This window comes from Dipodomys merriami, unplaced genomic scaffold, assembly GCF_024711535.1.
Source record: "Dipodomys merriami isolate MVZ:Mamm:240054 unplaced genomic scaffold, mDipMer1.0.p SCAF_676, whole genome shotgun sequence".
Classification (NCBI taxonomy): domain Eukaryota; kingdom Metazoa; phylum Chordata; class Mammalia; order Rodentia; family Heteromyidae; genus Dipodomys; species Dipodomys merriami.
In genome coordinates, this window is record NW_027206264.1 from 434,459 (window position 1) to 455,928 (window position 21,470).

The following is a 21,470-nucleotide window of genomic DNA, read 5'->3' on the forward strand; positions in this document are numbered from 1 at the left end:
CAGTCCTTAACTATAGAAGTATGTGCTGAGTGCTGGTGCCTCATGCTTGAGATCCTAGCTATTCAGGAGGCTAAGATCTAAGTACAGCAATTTGAAGCCAGCCTAGACAGGAAAGTCTGTGAGTCAGTGAGACTATTTTTTTGTTTGTTTGTTTTTTGTCCATAATGGGGCTTGAACTCTAGGCCTGGACACTGTCCCTTAGCTCATCAGCTCAAGGCAAGCTCTCTACCACTTGAGCCATAGTGCCACCTCTGGTTTTCTGGTGGTTAACTGGAAATAAGAGTCTCATGGACTTTCCTGCCCTGGCCGACTTTGAACCATGATCCTCAGATCTCAGCCTCCCGAGTAGCTAGGATTACAGGCATGAGCCACTGATGCCCCGCAAAACTTTTTTTTTTTTTTTGTCAGTCATGGGGCTTGAGCTCTAGGCCTGGGTGCTGTCCCTCAGCTCTTCAGCTCAAGGCAAGCACTCTACCATTTTAACCACAGAGCCACTTCTTGTGAGACTGTTTATCTCCAATTAACTATGAAAAAAAAAAAAAGCTGGAAGTGGACCTGTACTAGTAGTAGTAGAGTGCTAGTCTCTTGAGCAAAAAAGCTCAGGGACAGCTTCCAGGCCCCAAGGTCAAGCCTAGGACCAGGACACATACACACACACACACACACACACACACACACACACACACACACACACACACACACACACACACACACACACACACACACACACACACACACACACACACACACACACACACACACACACACACACACACTACAACTGTGGTGTCTAATGCGTAGGCACATGGACTCCATGTCCATACTTCTTATAGTTGAGTGACCTGGAAATCAAGAAATATAGGCCATATGGCAAATGTTCTCTAACTGTTCATGTAAATCATTCTTCTTACAACCATTTGTTATTCTGAAGCTTGTGGAGGTGGCAGGATTGGGGGAAGGGGGGGGGGTGTCCAAGCAGCCATTTACAGAGATCCTCAAAAATGTAATCAAGGCTGTCACAGCAATCTGAGCTTAGTTCCCAGTAGGTGGCCAGCATGACCCACTGGCCACGTGATCTTCTAACTATCTCAGCACAGCAACCCCCGCCAAGAGAATCAGGAAGCCCCTGATCAATCAAAAGAGTCATGAAAAATAATCCTCTGTTATGTAGAGTGGTGTTTGACTCAGCAGTGGAAAACACACACTGGGCTACAAGAACAAAACCAGAAAAACCAACACAATCGAGAAGGTTTGAGAATACTTTCCAGAGGAAATGTATTATATACACGAAATCTGAAAGAAAAGAAAAATACAAGTTAAATTCTAGGCAGAGAGAGAAAGAGAGAGCAAAAGTCTATGTTTGAAGTGAACATGTCTTTTAAAAAATAAATGAAGGTCATTTTCATGTGAATCGTTTTCTAACTATGAATCATATAGAAAGGAAAACATGTATTATGCATACTGATATATTTTGTACAGTAATAGTATAAGGAAATGAAAGCCCAGAGCTAAAACTGATATGTCTATTCATGCTTATTAATATAGACTTGCTAATATGAGCCATCTGTGACACAAACACTTTGTGCTAGGACCATCTGTAATGTTCTTAATCTAATGGTTTAAATGATGGCTCACACCCTCATTAGAAGATATTAGCACCTCAAAATATATTTGCTGGAAATGGCCATACAAGATACTACATGGTAAACTAACCTACCTAAGTGCTAGAAGAAAAGAAGCCAACAGACCTTAAGCCCCTTCCACAATCTAGGACATTTCTTTTATCCATCAATCATCTCAGAAGTCCCACAAACAAGTATTATTCCTTTTTTACTAAAAGAAAGCAAGGCTTTCAAAGGTTTATTAACTTACCCATGATCACACAGCTCAAAAATGGCAGAGCCAAGATATAAATCTCAGGAAGGGATGATAGGGAAAAAACAAAGAAGGAGGTAACAATGCTCCATAGGAAATCTACTAATTACCCTACTCATGTAACTGTACCCTCTCTGTACAGTGTCTTTACAATATTATATATATATATATATATATATATATATATATATATATATATATATGGAAAAAAGTAAATCTCACGTTCTCTGCCTCCAGAATCTATGCTCTCTGTGGAGGCTATTGTTGGCTGCCTTCCCTGCCCTGGCTTCCCCTTCCTTCTAGACATGTTTTTTTGTCAGTCATGGGGCTTGAACTCTGGGCTTGGGCGCTGTCCCTGTTCTCTTCAGCTCAAGGCCAACGCTCTACCACTTGAGCCACAGCACCACTTCCTGTTTTCTAGTGGTTTATTGGAGATAAGAGTCTCACAGACTTTCCTGCCTGGGCTGGCTTTGAACCGTGATCCTCAGATCTCAGCCTCCTGAGTAGCTAGGATTACAGGTGTGAGCTACCGGCACCGGGCTCCTTCTGGACTTTTGTTCAAGCAAATGCTTGAAGCTAAGCCAGCAATCTTTGAGGGTAGGTCTCTTGACTGTAGCAGAGTTTCTTAGCAATAGGTGCAACTAGTATCTCAGGCTGGCTGATTCTTTGCTATATAGGGAGGTCTTACACATCTTTGGAGATTTAGCACTACTGACCTTCACTAGATATCATTCTAACAACTCAGAATGCCCAGTGCACAGATATATGCCAGTGTTCAGCTTAAAAATGGCTATTCCACAGGGCGTGTTGTGCCTCGTGACAATGATGGGTTTTACCCAGGAATTTTCCCAGTGGTGGGTAAGCCAACCACTTGAAAGGAATTTCTGTGCCATAATGACTAGTCCATGAGTGGGAAAGCAGCTTGGGCCAATGACATCCATTGCCCAGGACCTAGAAGTACAAATATTTACACCCAAAATAAAAATGTTACCTAACTTTCTGTTCACAATTTCGGCTTCCTTTTGCATCTTCCTTCCACATTGCTCTCTCCTCTTTGTAGAGGTTCCCTTTCTGGTGCAGAGTACATTTCTTTGCTTGCCTTCTTGGTCCTGCCTTTTCTCACATCCAAAGAATTATCTGCCTCGAGTATTTTCGCTTTTCTTAACTATGAAGCCTCTCCCTTTTTGCAGCTCTATCCCCAAATCACAGGCATATAGCTAGACGCCTTCCCTCAATTACTAGTCTTACTTTCCCTCTCTTGCCCTTCACAGCCAAATTCCTACAAATGATATCTCCACCTGCTTTCCACTCCTTCCTCAGATAGTCCTTACTGTTATCTCATTAAGGCCTCTAATTTACCTAATGAAACTACATGTCAATGTTTACCGATTATCTATCTACCCAATAAGAATTTTCATGCCTCCACTATCTTCTACTGTGTTAGCCAATTCCTCAGTCAACAATTCTTGTTTCCTGTGGTGTCTGTACCACCACTGCTCTGCATGGGGTTAAGCAATAATTATAGGAGGCACTTCTTTTGGACTAAGCCCCTGCAGTGGGCCCCAAGAGACCAGGCTACCAACCAACATGGAGTCCCTCATGCTAAAACTGCACATTACCAACTGCTCAACACCTCTTCAGGGAAATCAGGGTTAGAAAGACAATAGCCAAATTCCCAAGCAGCCCAGCTGGAATTGTCTTGATAAGAATGTTTCCTCTACTTTAATCTTTATATAGAAGTAATCTGAAAAAAAAAAGAAACAGTTATTTCCTATTGTTCTTTCTCCTTGCTCTATGGTAAAAGGAAAGTAACTTTGAAATGATCAGTTGGTTTTTTTGGGGGGAAGAGGAGGAGGTTCTTTGATTTTATGGTGCTTTGTAAAGTTAGGTTGTCTATCACTTGAGCCATATAACCAGTTCTTTCTACTCTGGCTATTTTTGAGATAAGGTCTTGAGTTTATGCCCAGATTGACCTGGATTGTGAAACTCCTGTTTATGTCTCCTTCATAGCTGGGATGATAGGTATGTATGTACCAACGCACCCAGCTATTTCTATTAAGATGGATCTCTGTTTCCTGTAAAGTGTAAGGTCCTGTGTTCCATCCTCAGCTCTGGAAATTAAAAAAAATAGATATCTGAAATTTTCCAGGTATTTTTCTTGTTGCTTTTTGTTTAGGCTTGTCTGGAAACCCTGATCCTTCCAAGTATAGAATTGCAGGTGTGAGCCATGACACCTGGCTCTAATCAAGCCTTTGACTATCAAATCAACCTTTCATGCTTGGCTCACATTTGTGTCACCAAAACAAAGGAAATAAGGTAAATAAAACTAGGAAGTTTGAAGGAAAGATACATGATTAACTGATTGCTATATCACAAAAGACGCTTCTAGAACCACAAGCCTGCTCAGAGGACACCACAACCTTATATAAAAAGTACTTCTGCAAGAGCATCTACCCAGTCACTGTTCAACCTCAGACTACAATCATCCTTGTTAATAACCAATGTGACCAAAGATTGCTATTTCAAAATATCTGACGTTCATTGTGTCTTCAAAACCTTCCCCTAGGCTAAGGTAATGACTCAGTGGTAAAGTGTTTGCCCAGCATGCACCAGGCCCTGTATCTAATCCTCAGAAAAACACACATACACAAGTATATATATTATGCTGAGACAAAATTTTGTGTTTCTAACCTTTTGATGATTTGAATATAACTTGTCTTGTAATATTCTGGTTTTATTTGGAACCTTAATTATTCTGAGAAGATATCCAGGAACTTCACCAGATTGCCAAAGGATCTGTTGTTAAAAGGTGGGAAATGAAATAAACAAAAGTATTGCCTAGTGTTTTCTGCTTTGTGTTTTCTTTTGGTGCTGGGGGTAGAAATCAGGTCTTTGCATGATATGCTTATCTTTACCACTAGGCTACACCCAACTCTACTGCCTAATCTTTTTTTTTGGGGGGGGGGGAATCCGGTCGTGGGGCCTGAACTCTGGGCCTGGGCACTATCCCTCAGCTCTTCAGCTCAAGGCTAGCACTCTACCACTTGAGCCACAGCACCACTTCCAGCTTTTTTCTTTTTGCTTATGTGGTGCTGAGGAATCGAACCCAGGGCCTCAGGCATGCAAGGCAAGAGCTCTACCACTGAGCCACCTTCCCAGCCCCCTGCCTAATCTTTTAAAACAATGTTTTCTTGGATTACTCCTTCTCAATCCAGTGTTTGTTTTGTTGCATGTTTTGAGACAGGGTCTCATCATGTAATGAATGGGGCCTGGAGCTATTCTTATTCCTGCCTAAGCCTCTTAAGTGCTGCAATTACAAGTGTGCACCACTACACCCAACTACTTCTTCCAATTTTTAATATTTGAATATGGGACCACTTACCCCTTACCTCTCCATGTGTGTGTGTGTGTGTGTGTGTGTGTGTGTGTGTGTGTGTGTCTGTGTGTGTCTGTGTGTGTGTGTCAGTTCTGGGCTTGAATTCAGGGCCTTCATCTCTCACTCTAGTTTGCATTTTTTGCTTGTTAACTGGAGATAAGAATCTTTCAGGCTTGTTTACCTGGGCTGGCTTCAAACCTTGATCCTCAGATGTCAGCCTCAGATGTAGCTAGGATTACAGGTGAGAAGCATCAAGGCTGAGTTCCTCCCCATCATTTTTAAATGTTCAAAAACACCTGGGACTGATGATATAGTCATTGTATTTTACAACGATGTTTGGGCTAAGAACTTGAAAAAAGTTTGTATGCTCAGAATTAATGTTACAAAGCAGCATATGTGTATAGACATATGTGTATGTGTATACACATATGGATATTATGTAATGTCAGATATATGTGATAACTGCAGACCAGTGCTGCATGCTTCCCACATCCTGGGCAACGAATAGAAATCTTACCACTGATAGGATTTTGAAGGTTAAGAAACTGAGATACAAGCTGGGTACTGTTGGCTCATGCCTGTAATCCCACCTGCTCAGGAGGCTGAGATCTGAGGATTGCAATTTGAAGCCAGCCCAGGCAGGAAAGTCCAACTTACCAGCAAGAAGTCAAAAGTATAGGTATGGCTTATGTGTTAGGTAGAGGGCCAGCCTTAAGCAGAAAAGCCAAACAAGAGTGTGAGGCCCTGATTCAAGCCCTAGTACTGGCACCAAAACAAACCAACAAACCCTGAGGTACAGATGCATGGCAGGTCATTTGGTCAGTAATTAATGAAGTTAAGCTCTTAAAAGACAGCAAAATGAAGTTATGAGAATGACTAAGTTCCAGACTGGCTCCCAAGGCTAGAACTTGAGGGTAACTGGACTGAACTTTTTAAGATATCTTAAGTGTCCATTCAATAGTAATGAAGTTGTTCAGCCTTAGTGCTTACAAAAAAAGATCTGAAGCCAGGTGCCAGTGGCTCATACCTCTAACCCTAGCTACTCAGGAGGCTGAGAGATCTGAGGATCAGGGTACAAAGCCAGCTTGGGCAGGAAAATCCCTAAGACTCTTATCTCCAATTAACCACCAAAAAGTTGGAAGTGGAGTTGTTGCTTGTGTTCAAGAACACTCTAGCCTTGAGCTTAAGCTCAGGAAGAGTGCCCAGGCCCTGAGATCAAGCCACAGGACTGGCACTACTACTACTGCTACTGCTACTGCTACTGCTACTACTACTACTACTACTACTACTGCTGCTACCAAGAATTAGTATACTAAGAGTGTAGCTCAATATAGAGCACTTATTTAGCATGTTCAATGCCCTGAGTTCCATCCTTGGCATAGAAAAACAAAATTGGTATTACCTATTGAAACACAAGTCAGAGGAGGGCCTTTTCTCTTCCTTCTTGGCTCTGGGGATAGAAACTCTGAGCTTCACCTGTAGCTCAGGAAAGTATTTTATTCATCCACCTATTGGGTTCTGGATACATCTATAGGGCCAAAGTTATAAATGTTTTCTAAGGCCAAAAGAGTCAAAGTGAGATAATCAGGGTTACTCAATACTGATGAAATAAGAAAACAAATGAGCCAGTTAAAGGCATTGGTTTCTTAGATTTTCTTCCCTACAAAGGTCATCCCAAAAGGACAATGGAGCCAAGCATTGTGGTACATTCTTCTAATCCCTAGCACCTGGGAGGCTGAGTCAGAAGACTTGAGTTTAAGACAAGCCTGGGCTACATAGCAAGACCTAGTCGCAAAAATAAATAAACAAATAGATACATAACTCTTATTCTCTGCATTTATGTTTATTAAATATTCCATAGACTCTACTCTTCTCCAAAACAGAAAGGAAGGAAGGAAGGAAGGAAGGAAGGAAGGAAGGAAGGAAGGAAGGAAGGAAAAGAGAAAAACTGGTTTATGCATTTTGCCTATCTCTGTTTCTGGAACAGTGATTTCTTATTACAATTTGACCTTCTGTATTGAAGATGCAGTCTCATAAAATAGGCTAATGTAAGTCCATTCCTGAAAGATGGATTTGCTTCTACCGCACAGAGAAATCCAGTTTCTTAGCCTGATTTACTGCATGTACCATCCTGTGAATTCTCTTGAGAGACCCAAATACGGCCTTCTTTTCCAACACAAAGCATACATTACTTCCTTCTGGAGGACAAGTATGCTCTTCTGCACTATGTGCAGATAATCCAAATACGTCTGTGGAAGTCAGAAGTCTCATTAAACTTACAGATCCAGCCTCAAGTGCTGTCACATACTAGCTGTCCTGACATGAGAAATTATTTAACCTCCTTTAGCCTCAGTCTTTCTATACAATGAAGATTGTTTTTAATGCATTAGGTTTGCTGTGGAGATTAGATGATTTGAAGTGATTTCTTACACATTTTAAACTAAATTAAATTTTTTTGGGAATTTCTGGCATGGCTCAAGTGGTAGAGCAAATTCTTAGCAGGCACAAGGCCCTGTGTGCCAAGTGCTTACCCCAGTACCACAAAGAAAAAAATCTGTACAGGGAATTTTAAGAATAATTATCAGAGAGCCGGGCGCTGGTGGCTCATGCCTGTAATCCTAGCTACTCAGGAGGCTGAGATCTGAGGATCTCGGTTCAAAGCCAGCCCGGGCAGGAAAGACCGTGAGACTCCTATCTCCAATAAGCCACCAGAAAACCGGAAGTGGCGCTGTAGCTCAAGTGGTAGAACGCTCGCCTTGAGCTGAAGAGCTGAGGGACAGCGTCCAGGCCCAGAGTTCAAGCCCCATGACCGACAAAAAAAAAAAAAAAAAAGAATAATTATCAGAGGCTCAATAGAATACACAAACACATAATCTGTAATTGAGGAACTGTAAACATCTACCACAAAAACAAAAACAAAAACAGCTTTCTATAGCTTCAACACTCTCTCTTGCTGCCTTTCAGCTACTTCTGAGGTCTTTCTTTTCTTTTGTTACTTCTGTGTCCTATCACATTTATTTATTTTTAATTAAAAAAATTAGGTAGGGGCTGGGAATGCGGCTTAGTTCAATTCCTCAGCACCACATAAACAGAAAAAGTTTAAGTGGTGCTGTTGCTCCAGTGGTAGAGTGCTAGCCTTGAGCAAGAAGAAGCTCAGGGATGGGGCTTAGGCCCCAGGACTGGCAAAAAAAAAAAAAAAAACCTAAACTAAAATTAAACAAAAAGAATTAGGTAGTACCGGGATTTGAACACAGTGCCTGTGCTTTCTAAGCCTGCACTCTGCCCCTTGAGCAATATCCCCAATGGCAGAGCCAGGAAAGGTCTCACAGCTGTCAGGATGTCAAATCTGACCATATGCCAACAATCTCCATATATTTAAATGAAAATGTCGACATGAGGGTGGTTACCATAAAGACTGTCTTTCACATTGCCAGTGCGCTATGTCAGTCTTTTACAATGTTCTAACAATGTGTAACTCCAACCTTAATGCCTCAGGGAGCGTGGGGTCCTTACCACCTGTCTCAGTAGAACATAATCTAAGCAGGTGTGAGGCTCTAGCACCAAAGCCCAAACAAAAACAATAATTAACAACAACAACTAATGGGTAATGGGGCTTAAAATATTAGTGTTACCAGAAATTTGGGGCAGTTAAATTGACTTTGGTCCATGTGTCTGGTAAGAGAAGAATTCATGCAAGTCAAGAACATAGTAAAAGTGATAGAAATATAGGAATGTTTATTAGAAAAGCAATATGTCACAGAAAGAGAGCACTGGATACAGACATGCCAAAAGTCAGCACTTCTGGCCATCTCAGCCATCTTGTATCAACTTTTTGGTTACAGAGATTGGCTTTGAGTTGAACTGGAAGAACTGTGCCCTTGAAGATGGCACTCTGATTGATGGGTCTCCTTTCTGTTCCCTATAAGTACTCGGCACCAAAGCTTAGTGCTCTGTCTTTATGTAAGGAATATCTTACTTCCTTATTCTTTTGTAGTGCCCTGACCACATTTCCATAACGGGCACGACAGGTTTTGGTTTATCAGCTTATCCTGCCATCTGCAAGTCTGATAGGCCTGACTGCCTGATTGTCTACTAACTCCTATCATTTGTAAGGTCTGGTTCCTGCTGACAAAGATAATCAGCAGTGTAGATAGCAAAATACCACTGATATTATATGGCTCTGTATAAGTCAGTGTTTCTATGTGGTTGTGTTTTTTTTTGCTGTTGTTATTATTTGATTTTAAACAACAACAACAACAATAAATCCATAACTTCTTGCAATGTAGCTCAGGCTAGCTTGAAATCTATAACTCTCAGCCTCAGCCTCCTTGTAGGACAGCAAAGATGGCGCTGAGAGGAGTTGAGTGGGCAGAGCCCGAATTGTTTATGTTAAAATCTGACTATATACTACAACCAGGCGAAGTGGCGTTAGTGCGTGAACAGCTCTCGGACAGCAGGAAAAGTATAGAAAGCTTAGGCGCATGATAGGGTGACCTCTACAATGGTTGGTTGTTTCCTTTTCCTACCCTTCCATGCCACGAGGGTTTTTTGCTTTTTAAAGTGCTTGCTGAGTGGTAATAAATGAGTTCCTACTTGACTTGACTCCCGGCTGTGCCTGACTGTCTCGGGACTAAGGGAGGCTGGGGAACTTTCCTCGGACCCCATCTGTCTTCCACAGAATGGACGGAGACCTAAGTGCTGTGAAGAAGTCTGTCTTTAATGTATGCAGATATAATTGAGAATCCTATACACTATAACTTAGTGTATATGTTTTCTCCTAGCATATAGACATCACATAATTATATTATGTAAGCCTCTAGAATTCCTATCTCTACTGAGTAGATGATAAAAAGTTTGAAGAAGATATTTTCAAGTGGTAAGAAAGAGACTTCAATCCAGGCCTCCAAGAATCCAATATTGGGCCTTTCTTCCAATCACTTTTCCACAGAGAGCCTAGGCAAATTGTAAGAATTCAGACAAAAATAGTTTAAGAATACTTTTTTTTTTTTTTGGCCTGTTCCAGAGCTTGAACTATGGGCTTGAGCACTGTCCCTGAGCTTTTGTGCTCAAGGCTAGCACTCTACCACTTGAGCCACAGCTCTACTTCTGGCTCTGTGTGTGTGGGGGGGGGGCGGGGATGGGGGGAGTGATATTAATTGGAGATAAGTCTCACAGACTTTCCTGCCCAGGCTGGCTTTGAACAGAGATCATCAGATCTCTCTAGCTAACTCCTGAGTAGGTAGGATTATAGGTATCAGCCCCTGACACCCAGCACAGTTCTGGTTTTTTAATTTATGTCTAAGTTTTAAAAATTATCACTTAAAAACATTTGGGCTGGGAAGGTAGCTCAATGGTAGAGTGCTTTTCTAGTATGCATGAAGCCCTGGGTTTGATTCCTCAGTACCACATAAACAGAAAAAGCTGGAAATGGCACTGTGGCTCAAGTGGTAGAGCACTAGCCTTGAGCTGAAGAGCTGAGGGACAGTGCCCAGGCCCAGAGTTCAAGCCCCACAAACAAGCAAAAAAAAAAAAAAATTGATGAGGGCTGGTGTTAGGTTTTTAATTTATGTTAGGTTTTTAAAAAGAGGTAGCCGAGTAAGAACATCACCACGCACGTGGTATTCAGGTAAGGGGTAGGTTTATTCACCGTTCTGGCTGGCACTAGGCCATGATGGCCCTTCACGTGGCTGGGAAAGAGAGAGCCGGGAAAGAGAGCTGGGACAGAGAAGACAGCTAGAAAAAGAGAGCGTCTGGGTCTGGTCTAGGCCCTATCTAGGGTATGGGCGGAGAAAGGTGTAGCCACATCAAATTCAGATGTGACCTCAGCAGATGCAGATGTGACCTCTTCCAGGTGTCCCAGTTGCCTAGGTAATGCAGGTACTGGGTGGAGACTTTGCTGGAGGAGGGTGGAGTCTGCTAGCCATCCAGGAGCAGACCTTACAGCTGGGAAGGTGGCTCAGTGGTAGAGTGCTTGTCTTGCATGCATGAGGCCCTGGGTTTGATTCCTCAGTACCACATAAGCAAAAAGCCTGGAAGTGGTGCTATGGCTCAAGTGGTAGAGCACTAGCCTTGAGCTGAAGAGCTGAGGGACAGTGTCCAGGACCAAAGTTCAGGCCCTACAACTGGCAAAAAAAAAAAAAAAAAATGATGAGTTACATTTTCAAACACATTTTCATACAAGAGAGCTTCTTGTTATTATTAATTTCTCTTATTTCTCAATATTAATTTCTCTTCAGAGCACCTAAGTCCTTCTGAACAACTTTCTAATGGTTACTTTATTACAAAAAGAATAGCCAACATTGAAGTTTCTATATACTGACCAAGGACATGAATTTGCTAGCATTGATTTTTATCTCTTCAAGTAAGCTTTCAAAGGAAGAGTAGAGTGGAAAAGAGAAAAGTCTTTTCTGGCTTTGATGACAGGTCACAAATAGGTCAGGAAAAGAGATTTAAAGCATGGAATGGTGCAAATGGAATGCTGCCCAACTACAACAGAAACTGGCAGATAAGGTGGATAGTTAAGGGAAACAAAGCATACCAAGAGGGTGTTGATGTGCTTAGAAAGACTCGTGAAAGCCATTGTTATAAAAAAGAATGCTCCAGAGGCGCAGTGTAATTGGTTCTCCCTCTGTAAAACAACCCTTATTTCCCAAACAAAAATTCTTTCCTCTAAAATAATAAAGCACATCTTCAGTGATCTGCATCTGGCCCAAACTATTCACCACCCAACACAATGAAACTAATCTCCTTTAAGTTGGGGTCTTTGTTGGGCTCATTTCACTTGTCTGAGATTTTAGGAACACAGGGTGAGTGGAGGACCTGGAGTGGGGACATAAGAACAAAGGAACTGCCATCAATGTTTATCATCTACTGTGCACACAACACAGAGCAAGTCACTTTACATATGCATCTCATGGGGTAGACCAAAGTTTAGAGACTTTAGTGACTTATCTAAGATCATCTAACTGGTAAGGTAGAAAAGTCAGGATTTGAATGTAATTCTTTCTACAGAGCTTCGATACAGACCTTATTAAGTAGTTACTGGAAAATGAGTCCTGTCTTGGTTCTTAGAAATGGCTGAAAGAAGGCATTTCACAATGGTTCTTCGTTATTTCCGGGTTAGGATCCTTAGCAAGAATCTCTCCCATAAAATCACACATACGCAATATCAAACATCATTTTGCGTACCATTTTGGGCAGACTGGTTACAGAACCATGTAGAAGAGGTAAGAAACTCAAAATTAAAAATCTTCCAACCTGGCATTCTCTCCCCTCTCACAATCTGCGAGTAATCAAGACCAGAAAAAAAAAAAAGGAAATATATGAAAGTTCAATTGGAAATAGGAAGTTAAAGACTCTAATATAGTCTTGTAGTTTTGAAAGTCATAGAGAACTTGAACAAGAAACATTAGAAAATGTAGTCTTAGCAATCTTAAACTTCACAATTCTGACCATACACGATGTAAAACTGAGATGAGGTTACTGGAATTCAACCCCAAGAGAATGAAAAGTAATTGAAAACAGAATTCAGTGGAAAATCCCAGTAGGCATACTACCACTTAAGAAAAGAGGCATTTATTTCTGTCACTTCAGCTAGGGGATTTTTCCTGAAAAGTGTATTTGAATTTTATGGACTTAATAAAATGTTTTGTTGTTGTTATTGTGTTTTTTTGTTTTGTCAGTTGTGGAGCCTGAACTCTGGGCCTGGGCGCTGTGCCTGAGCTCTTCAGCTCAAGGCTAGTGTTCTACTTGAGCACAACGCCACTCCCAGCTTCTTCTGCTTATGTGGTGATGAATCAAACCCAGGGCCTCATGCAAGCAAGGCAAGCACTCTACCACTGAGCCACCTTCCCAGCCCTAATAAAATGTTTTAAATGGTGTTTATGTTTATATCCTCTATTGTTTCTAAGAGAATTTAAGAGAGTTTATAAGTTTAGAAGAAATATTATGAATTACATATTTTAAAAAGGAGGCAAAAATAGAGCCAGGAAGGGAGATGACTTTAAAACATGAACTTATACAATGATTACACATTACTCCCTTCAAAGTAATTTCAAAAAAATTGTACAGCTTCAAGTTCTATGTATTAAGTATATATCTTTCATTGTTTGTAATAGACTTTCATATACGTTTACTTTATTTGATCCTACATTTTTCAGATAAGGAAACTGCAGCTTGGAGAAGATTTGAAAATGAAGTGTTGCTGTTTTCATTACATTAAACTGTGCAGAATTTGCCATTCTGGGCATAAAGAAATAAATCCGTGCAAGCACAGGGCACATTTGGTGTTTTTACATGAAAAGGATTTCCACCTTTGCTATAGGTAGCTTTAGATCTGGAGGGTTAAATAGACACAAATTAAAGGGATTCAGACTTGGGATAGGCTTTGTAAGTAATTACCATCTGTGTTTTACCTATGAGTGTATATAAGTTATGAGAGGCCAAATGACTTGTCAGAATCATCCAGTAGTAGAGCCAAGACCAGAAGCCAGATTTCCTATCCTTGCAACACATTGCTTCTGTAATCTGTATATCTATTTCTCCATGTGTGTATATTTATGTATGTGCCAGTCCTGGAGCTTGAACTTAAAGACTGTCCTTGAGCTCAAGACTAGCACTATACCACTTGAGCCACAGATCCGCTTCAGACTTTTTGGGTGGTTAATTGAAGAGAAAAGAGTCTCATGAACTTTCTTTCCCAGGCTGGCTTCAAACCATGATCCTCAGATCTCAGCCTTTTGAGTTGCTAGGATTTCAGGCATGACCCCCTACCACTTGGCTTGTATATCTACTGCTATGATTTCTATATTCCCAATTTTGACCTTCTTTCCCTTTGGAATTTTCCCTTTGAGTTTCTATTGGGTAAAATGTTAGGTGCATGCCAACATGGCATACAAGGCCCTGCATGGCTCACCAGAGACCTGGCCAGCTAGTCATCTCCTTAGACAACAGGGGAATGCTTCAGATCCCTACAGATGCTCAGCTTCTGTGTAATATACAGGTGTCCTGCTGAGACTGTGATGATGATCAGACCCCTGCTAGTAAGGACTTGAGTTTCTGGCCCAACGTCCAAGAAGACCTGAGTGAAGTTACTTAGGTAGAAAGGACTAAGCTGACTATTGAACCTCGATGCCTTAAGCAAAGATCTCCTCTCCCTCAAATTAAAAGTGAACCAAAATTTGCAATTCTGAAGAAATTTCCATATCATATTCTTGTGTGCTATCCTTATCATATTCTTGTGTGCTATCCCTGAACCTTGAATAAAACTGACCACAAATATTCTAGGGGAAAAAAACCTTGGCAAAACCATCCAAACCATGGAGCAACCAATCATACCTAGCCTAGTATGACAGTGTCAGCAATAACACAAAGACAGGTCCCCAAAGGGAGAACATTTTAGACAGCAGGAACTAGGGCTAATAAGTCACTCCTCAACCAGCAATGAGTCTCTTTCCACTGTTATCAGTAGATGATTCAGATAGTAAAATAGCTTCCACATTGCAACCTGTATTTGCCTGAGGGGCAAATTTATATGCATGTATGAAAATGGATTAATAAAATGAGAAAATTTGAGGGCCAGGTAACATGTCCCAATGGTAGAGCACCTGCCTAGTAAGCACAAAGCCCTGAGTTCAAACCCCAGTACCACAACAATAAGAAAAATGTTTAAAGAAAGTACTATATGTATGGACTGATCAAAGTACATTGTGTACATGTATGGAAAGATCACAACGCAACCTCTTTGCATAGTTTATAGTAATTTAAAAAAGAGAAGTAATTTTCTGGACAGACCTATGACTTTTGCCTTAATTCTCCTCATACATAATCCTTATCATTTCCCCCAACTTTTGACCAATTTGTATTCATATTTCTGGTTCAAAAATCATCTTCCCTAGGTAATTTTCAGACACAAAAAATTTATCTCCTACCTTTTCCAAAACTTGAGATTAAAAAAAAATTATCATCCATTAGTTGTACAAGGGGTTTCATTGTGACATTTCCACATATGTACATAATGTATCCAACTCAACCTGTCACTCTCTCCATTCCACTACCCCTTAAACATTTTTAAAAGATTTCATTGTTTTGTTTTCATATACCCAAATAAACTCCAACCATATTCATCCTCATTCACTTCTCTGTACATTCTGTCCATCCCTACATCCCACCTTAGTCCCCCTTTAATTCTCCTGACTTGCAAAACGTGCTTCTTTAGAGTAGGGTCTGCCTCTAGTTGCAGTAACTAGCAACACATGAAACAGTTTGTATTCGATCAATGTTAGTTGAATGCATAGGTATCACTCTTTTCCTTTACTATATTGAAGTTATTTGTGAAAACAGGAAAAGTTTTTGAGCTGCACATACAAAAATTAAATTAAGAAGTAGTTTTCCCTTCATTCTTAAATCAGTTGTTGCTCATGGTATTTCAGTGTTTTCCAATTATTTTAATTTTTGGCACTATTGGTTTGTTGCTGGTTATTCTGGATATGGTAGACGTTTCTGCCTGGGGTGGCTTTGAACTGAGATAAACTGGGATCCTCTGGATCTCAGCATCCCTGAGTAGCTAGAATTAGAGGCAGAGTCACTGGTACCCAGCTTATTTTTTTTTCCCACATAGTGAACATAGACATAAAATAAGGTATGTTAGACATAAAAATAGTTTGTATGATTGTTCTATGACATATAACATGCAAGTAAATTTGAGTATTTATAAACAGAACTGTCTTTTTTTTTTAAATTTTTTTTTTGGTCCAGTTGTGGGGCCTGAACTCTGGGCCTGGGCGCTGTCCCTCAGCTCTTCAGCTCAAGGCTAGCACTCTACCACTTGAGCCACAGTGCCACTTCTGGCTTTTTTCTTTTTGCTTATGTGGTGCTGAGGAATCGAACCCAGGGCCTCAGGCATGCAAGACAAACGCTCTACCACTAAGCCACCTTCCCAGCCCCAAACAGAACTGTCTTGTTCCTCCCGTGTTGTCAGGATTATTTAATTTATCTGTTGGGACTGGTGTTTGAACCAGGGCCCTCTACCTTGCTAGGCAAAAGTTCTACTACAGGAGCCACACTTCCCTCCCCCACCCAATGCTCTTTTTGCTTTTTCTTTTAGCTTTGATCTCCTGCTGACTTCCTCCTCCCAGCCCCCACTCACTCGGAGATCCTTCTACCTACTCCTCCCACCACGTAGGCCTGGCCTTTATTTAAGAGCAGCATAGTATTCCATCGTACAGACACGCCATTATTTTTCGCCGTCCGATTCGAATTTGCAAGAAACACTCAAGACTTCTAAGAAACCACGGGCCCAGCTGCCAATGCCACAGCCCTCACTCCCACCTCCACCCCCACCAGCCACCCCCTGCATCCCGGGCCCCCGCCGCCTTCTCACGATCCCCCCCCCCGCCCCGGTCCCCGGTTCCCGGTTCCCCATCGCAGGGCAGAGGGCCTCGGCGCCGGCGCGTGGGGCAGCGACGTAATCGAATCCCCATTCCTCCCCCACCTCCCCACGGTCATCCGGCCGCCCGGGCCGCCCGCTCAAACGTGCTAGAAGATCGGTGTGCGCCTCGCCCAGCCGGCGAGGCTCGGGGAGCACGGGGAGGACCCGGCACGGCAGGCTCTGCGCGGGGCGGGGCTCCGGCGGGGTGGGCGGAGCTCCGGGGCCGGAGGGCGCGGCCGGCGTGCGGGGCTCCTCCCCTTTCCTCCGGCTGCGCCAGCGGCTGCAGCACTTCCGGGTCGGCGCGGAGGCGGGGCGAAGGCGCCGCGGTGGCTGTTATTGTTCGGCTGGGCTCGGCCGGGCGCTGTCTCACTGCCCTCCGCGGTTGTCAGTTTGTCGTGCTTCCTCTCGGCCTCGGACTCCCGGCGACTGACGGCGACGGCGGCGGGCGGGGCCTGGTGTTTCGCGGCTGAGCGGCGCCGGGGCGAGGGGCGCGGAGGAGGAGCAGTAGCTGGAGGAGGAGCCGTGTGCCCTGGCACGGAGCGGCCGCGGCCATGGCGTACGCCTATCTCTTCAAGTACATCATCATCGGAGACACAGGTGAGGGCCCTGTGCGCGGCCGGGCGGGTGTCGGCGGCCCTCAGGTCCCGGCTGAGGGGCAAACGGCGCCGGGCGGCGGCGCGGGCGCGGACTCCGCCCGGCGCCTCCCGCCCGCCCGCCCGCCCGCGTCGCTCCATTTCCGCAGTGCTGGAGCTGGTGACGTGGGCGCTGCGAGCGGCCGCGGCCTGGCCAGGCCCGGCCTGCCACCTCCGCCCCGGCCGGGCCTGCAGCCCAGCCCCGGGGCTGCCGCTTTCCACCCCTTGTCGGGAGCCTGTGTGTGACCGCACGGGGGACCCGGCCCAGAGCCATCAGGGCTCGGACTCCGATGGCTGGCACCCTGTCCCCGGGGCCGTCACCTGGGTCTCTCGCTGCCCCCCCCCCTCCGAAAAGGAAGAGGGAGGCCGACCTAGTAGAGCAGGTGACAGGGCTGGGGTCCTGATTTCCCTGCACGGTCTCGCCTCTTTGCGACCTGCACGAATCCGACAAAGGCCTAGACCAGGCGCACCCCGATCGATGGGGGCCAGCCAGCCGAGAGAAACCTTTGAAATTCTCATTTTTAACCCCTTCAGCTCCCAAGTCAGGATAGGTCACATCACGTGACTTGACGGCTGAGCAATCCCTTTAAACCCGCTGTAGAGTTCTTCCACTTGCCACGTGTAACCTGGGGTTATTTGATTTGGTGGTAAGGCAAGGCCGAGCCGTGCAATGCTCTAAATGTGTTCGTATGTTGTGCATGTGCAGAGGTCGTTGATATTTTTAGTTGGTCAAGGTTGTGGTCACAAGCTTGAAGCGGAAACAAAAAAACCCTCAGAGAAGTAAATAAAGCAATTGTAAAATAATTTTAATACCTGTGATTTGGACATTACTTTTAATCTAATAATAAACCTAAGGCTTGTGCAGGTGTTACAACTATTAATATACCAGAGTCTGATTTCAGTGGTGACTCTTGCACAACTTTGGACCCTTTGCACAACTTGGGAAATGTAAGCAGCGGCTTGTGGTTGCACTAATGATGAAGCATGTTCTATAAGTAACTGTGGAAGCAAGTTGACCCCCTCCTAGAAGAAAACTTTTCTGCTGCAATTTAGTGTTTTTCAGGAGGATTTTTTTCTCTGTGTGTGTATGTGTGTGTGTGTGTCTGTCTGTCTGTGTCTGTCTCTGTGTGTGTCTCTGTCTCTGTCTCTGTGTGTCGGTGTGTGTGTCTGTGTGTATCTGTGTCTGTATCTGTCTCTGAGTGTTTTGGGAATAAGTGTTTTGTGAAATCCTGGATAAAGCAATGTTTTGCAAATGTAGCAGATTTATAAACTTTTTAAAATGTACTACATTTGGAAGGAGAAGGAAGAAGCATTCTAAATTCATTTAGGTTATTAAAATGGAGTTGGATAGAGATGTTGAAAAATAGAAGAGTGATTCTGGCCACTTGGTTATATGAGCAGCAGCGACCTTAGACTTCGCAGGTTGTCTTCCAGTGTCTCTACGATGGATAAATGAAGTATTGTTAGGGAGTATCTGGGTTCCATTTTCATGAAAAGTGCCCTATGTCATTCAAATGGAAGACACTCCTTTCTTGGCATTGCTGCTGTTATGACCTAGTTCTGACACTGAATACTTGACACTGGACTGTGTAGGGTAGCACTTCCTCCACTCCAGTTCAACCAGTACTCTTCACTCAGCTTAATCTTTCTGAAGATGGGTGTCAGGGTGCAGCTCCTGACATTTGTATAGTTTGCTCACTCACATTTTTCTAGTTTGACCTTCAGCGAACTCCATATTTTAGTCCCTGTCTACTTTCCCTGCTCCTCATCTTGCTTCTGCCAGGAAAGTCTAGCCATTGGTTTCTGGGGATTCTCCGGGCCCTGTTGCTCCCTCTACTTGGAATGCCTTCTGCCACAGTTCTTCCCATAAAATATTATCAGTCCTTAGAATTCTTACCCGAGGTAGGCAGATTGAACATACATCGAGCTATTGACTATGCCAAGATTTTCCTGATTTCCTGGTTGAAAGTGACTATTTCTTTTTTGAAGTTAATGTCTTTGAAGTTGTAGCATTCTTCTGCTGTAATACCCAGACTGCTTTATTTTGTGGAGGCCTACTTGTGTAGGCCTCCATATTTGATCATAGTCCTGTGTTTCAGAAAGAGCCAAACAAAAAGTAAACCATATACATGTAGTTAAATTAATAATCCGATGCCACTGTGTTCCTATTAATATACATGAATAAGTTAGATTTCTGTAGCACATGTCTGTTGTTTTCTTGCTTATTGATTGTGCTTAAAATCTTAGACTATATTTACTTAATTCAGAGAATACCCATAGTTATAATGTGGCCCTCCCCTGTAAAGATAATATTAAGTCAGTAGTTTGTGCCTGTAAAGATGGTATTAAGTCAGTAGTTTGTGTCCCATTTTGATTTAAAAAAATTATAATGTAAAAAAGATGCATCTTAGAATTGCTAATTTCCCTGTCACTCACTTTGCCTAGCCTTTAAATCAGTCATTCTTGGCTTTTCCTGCTATCAGTTGTATGTGTTGTAAAATAATAAATGTGTGAAAGTGCTTTGATTTTTTTTTTCCTAGAAGAAACTGCATTTTTCCTTATACAAGACCCATCTTTCAAAGCAGTTTTAAAATTTACAGGAACATAATGATAACTTTTTACTGTACAACTAAATATAGTTTTAAGGTAGCTTTTATTAGTGGTGTCTTAATAATTTATGGGAATACCATTTAAATCTAGACATATAAAGTAGAAAGTTGTTAAGCCTGACCTAAAGTGTAAAAAAATAAGAGAAAAATTGTTATTTATTTATTTATTTTCAGTTTGGGGCTTGAACTCAGGCCTGGGCACTGTCCCTGAGCTCTTCAGCTCAAGGCAAGCACTATACCACTTGAGCCACTGTACCATTTCCAGTTTTCTGGTGGTTAATTGAACAGTCTCACAGACTTTCCTGCCTGGGCTGGCTTTGAACAGTGATCCTCAACTCTTAGCCTCCTGAGTATTTAGGATTACAGGTGTGAGCCAGCAGTGCCTGGCAAACCTTTTATTTTTGCTCCTAAATTTCTGGCATCTGTGCACCATTTTAACTTCACCACTAACTCTTTTGCCTCTTAGCCAGGTTATGGATAGGCACAAACTTTACTTCTATCTGAAATGCCCTTGCCCTGCCTCAAAAAAGAAGAGTGTGCTGGTGGCCAGTTCAAAGCCAGCCCTGGCAGGAAAGTCTGTGAGACTCTATTTCCAGTTAACGACCAGAAAGCCAGAAGTGGCACTGTGGCTCAAGTGGTAGAGCTCTAGCCTTGAGCTGAAGAGTTCAGGGACAGCGCCCAGGCCTAGAGTTCAAGCCCCATGACTGACAAAAAAAAAAAAAAAGAAAGATTGTAAAAATTTGTTACTGTTTTATTATGTTTGTGTTCTTTGGATTTTTTTCTTTTTGTTCTGTTTTGTTTTTCTTGATCGTAGACAAGACTGTCCTTGAAGGGGAGATTTTTCCTTCCCTAAGGGATGGAATTATAAGCTCTGGCCACACTGGCTCTCTTCTTACTTTTAAGATAATGAGAAACCCCACCTTTCTCTCTTGCATTAGTTCCTTCCTCTTTACACTTCATTCTCTGTTCCAGTGCTTTTCCTCCTCTGTTTCTGCTTGGATTTTAAATAATTTTTGTTAGAAATGTTGTTGACTGTATTTTATTTTTTTATTTTGTTTTATTTTTTGGGGTCCAGTAGTGGGGCCTGAACTCTGGGCCTGGGTGCTGTCCCTCAGCTCTTCAGCTCAAGTCTAGTACTCTATCACTTGAGCCACAGTGCCACTTCTGTTTTTTTTTTTTTTCTTTTTGCTTATGTGGTACTGAGGAATGGAACCCAGGGCCTCATGCATGCAAGGCAAGCACTCTACCACTGAGCCACCTTCCCAGCCCCTTGACTGTGTTTTAGATAACAATGGTAGGCATTCAGTGAGTTTTAATAAGCCTGTGTGCCCTTGGGGGAGGTGATGCCAAGCTTTATTGAAAAGGTGATGTTTGAGCTGAAATTAGAGCCATGAGACGAATTTGCCATATGGGCATGGGAGAAATCTTTAGCTCAGAGGAAGTATGCATTTGGAGCTAGGAGAGTAACCTGGATTAGAGATTTGGGTACTAATAAAAGGGAACACTCGGCTGGGAAGGTGGCTCAGTGGTAGAGTGCTTGCCTTGCATGC

General features: G+C 42.8%; 1 protein-coding gene across 1 annotated transcript in view; it reads left to right on the top strand.

Moving 5' to 3' along the window:
• Positions 1-16,969: 16,969 nt before the first annotated feature.
• LOC138815865 (ras-related protein Rab-2A) overlaps positions 16,970-21,470 on the top strand; it is an 81,793-nt gene continuing 77,292 nt past the window's right edge. Inside the window, exon 1 of the mRNA XM_070005243.1 lies at positions 16,970-17,276. Within this exon, the coding sequence (XP_069861344.1) occupies positions 17,231-17,276 (46 nt within the window). The 5' untranslated portion in view covers positions 16,970-17,230. The remainder of the gene's footprint in view (positions 17,277-21,470) is intronic.